This window comes from Nematolebias whitei, chromosome 12, assembly GCF_014905685.2.
Source record: "Nematolebias whitei isolate Nwh7 chromosome 12, NemWhi1, whole genome shotgun sequence".
NCBI classification, from domain to species: domain Eukaryota; kingdom Metazoa; phylum Chordata; class Actinopteri; order Cyprinodontiformes; family Rivulidae; genus Nematolebias; species Nematolebias whitei.
The window spans coordinates 2,940,173-2,942,698 of record NC_056509.1 but is presented as its reverse complement, the minus strand read 5'-3'; the positions used below and the strand labels follow the sequence as shown (position 1 = coordinate 2,942,698).

The following is a 2,526-nucleotide window of genomic DNA, read 5'->3' as shown; positions in this document are numbered from 1 at the left end:
CTATCGGCACACGAGACCACAAGCAGTTTGTCTGAAAACCCCTATGAGACCACAGGTGCACTTCCTTGTTAACAGAGTCCTCTTCTGACACCTGTCAACTGTTCCAAAACACACAGATCGTCGCCGAGGAAACTAATCAGAATAAGGAGGCGAGGAGCGGCGGCATCCCTCGAGTCAGACAGTCCGGAGACGACCACAGACTTCCGTCATGGACCAGCAGCACATCAAAGTGGAGCGGTTTCTTAAACTGGGATACTCTCACAGTGACATCGTGAGGGTGCTGGAGAGCCTCCGCCACGACGCCCAGACTAATGACATCCTGGAGGAGCTGATAAAAACCTGCCACACTCGCACCCACAGCGACTCCAGCAGCCCCAGCAGCCCCCAGCTAGTGCCCCGAGGCTGCAGCCCTGGCCCCAACAGATCCAGAGCCGGACCGGAGCGAGACGCCACAGGTCTGAGGCCACATGCCGGCTTCAGACCTGTGGTGATAGATGGAAGCAACGTGGCCATGAGGTGAGTCAGCTGCACTGATTTCAAGTCAGACATTAAGAGAGTTTCTCAAATAGAAGCAACCGTTTCCCTCCATAAACTTTAAATTCACCACAAACATCTCAGGTTGTTTTCATCACAGTTTTTAAGAATGTTTCTAATGAGAGAAACTGTTTCCTAATTAAGAGTTTTTATTTGCTTCACCATGATTCTTTATTGTTGGCATACTGTACACTGCACATGTAGGGCAGCACGGTGGCACAACGGGTAGAGCTGCTGCCTCTCAGCAAGCAGGTCCCTGGTTCAAATCCCAGTTTGGGGCCTTTCTGGGTGGAGTTTGCATGTTCTCTCTGGTGGGTTTTCTCCAGTTTCCTCCCACAGACCAACAACATGCATGTGAGGCTGACTGTAACTCTAACGTGTCCCTAGGTGAGAGAGTGGATGGTCCAGGGTGTCCCCTACCTCTCTTATGGGCACCAGTGGAACCCCCCCCCCCCCCACACACACACACACAAAAGGAAGAAGGGGGTAAAAGATAATGTAAAGACAGGAACAAAAGTGACAGTATTTGTGTTTACTCGTCTGCAGAAGCCGTTAAAATGTCAAAACTAAACTTTGGTTTCAGCTCCAACAAAGTTCAGTCAGGTCCCCTGGATGGTTCTTAACCATCCAGGGGACCTGACTGATTTATCTGGATTACTGAGCATGAACTTTGATGTTTGGTTTCGGCTCTTTTAGAGCTGTCTGTGCTTATTTCTCTTCTCGTGTTTCACTTCTCTGATTTGATCAGATTCCACTTCCTCGTTGCAGATGTTGGTGAAAAGATGAGCACTTTTTCTTCTCTTTTGGTGTGTTGGAGCGTTTGGACGTGCTCATGGTTAAAGTTTTAGTCTGAGCAGGTGGACCCTTGTGCAATGATCTTTGCAGTCTGTTTTTACAGAAAACAGTGAACTGGAGCCCTTTGCTGCTCCTACTACCAGTTCAACATGAAACATGAAGCTTGAGCAGTGTGTGTCACACAGTGTGGATAAAACCCACCGGCTCTTTGGAACCCACTAGAACCCAGTAGAACCATGGATCAAGGCTTAGGCCACAGTAAGCTGGACTTTACACGACTCAAGTGGTGTTCAGACAGCATTAATGGTTTTTACACAATCACAGTTTGAACATTCAGGTTTTTGGACATTCTACCAAAAAATTACAGCATCAAGTTACATTCAGGAAGTATTTAAACTTGTGCTTTTATCCAGATGTTCATTTACTTCCATTGTATGTGAAGTCTAAATACTCACATTAAAACAGGAAAAAAGTAACTTATTAACTCATATGTTGTTGGACTCAGACTTTAAGTTTAATAAACAGATAAATTCTGTTCTTCAAAAAAGCTTCTTTCAGCTAAGGCAGATAGCAAAGCTCAAGTCCGTGCTGTCCAGATCCGACCTTGAAAAACTAGTCCATGCATTTATTACAACCCGGCTGGACTACTGTAACTCACTTTATGCTGGGGTCAGTCAGGTCTCTCTCTCTCGTCTCCAGCTCGTACAAAATGCTGCAGCTCGGCTACTAACAGGAACTCACTGGTTTGAGCACATTACTCCAGTTCTGTCCTCCCTTCACTGGCTTCCTGTGCGTGTCAGAGTTGATTTAAGATTCTTCTGCTGACATTTAAGTGTGTTAATGGCCTTGCACCATCATACCTCTCTGACCTTCTTAATCCTTATGCTCCTTCTCGGGCTTTGAGATCATCAGACCAGCTGCTTTTGGCCGTACCAAAAACCAGCTGAAGCTCAGAGGAGATTGAGCGTTTTCAGTCGTGGGCCCTAAACTTTGGAACAATCTGCCCATCAACATTCGACAGGCCACCTCAGTCTCTGCTTTTAAATCTCTCCTAAAAACACATCTGTACTCACTGACACATCACTGACACATCTGTACTCACTGACACATCTGTACTCACTGACACATCTGTTCTCACTGGCACATCTGAACTCACTGACACATCTGTACTCACTGACACATCTGTACTCACTGGCA

General features: G+C 46.5%; 1 protein-coding gene across 1 annotated transcript in view; it reads left to right on the top strand.

Moving 5' to 3' along the window:
- The first annotated feature begins 208 nt into the window (after positions 1-208).
- The window catches only part of LOC119418418 (probable ribonuclease ZC3H12D), a 55,557-nt gene continuing 53,239 nt past the window's right edge, over positions 209-2,526 (top strand). Inside the window, exon 1 of the mRNA XM_037685693.1 lies at positions 209-516. Coding sequence (XP_037541621.1) covers positions 209-516 — 308 coding nt within the window. The remainder of the gene's footprint in view (positions 517-2,526) is intronic.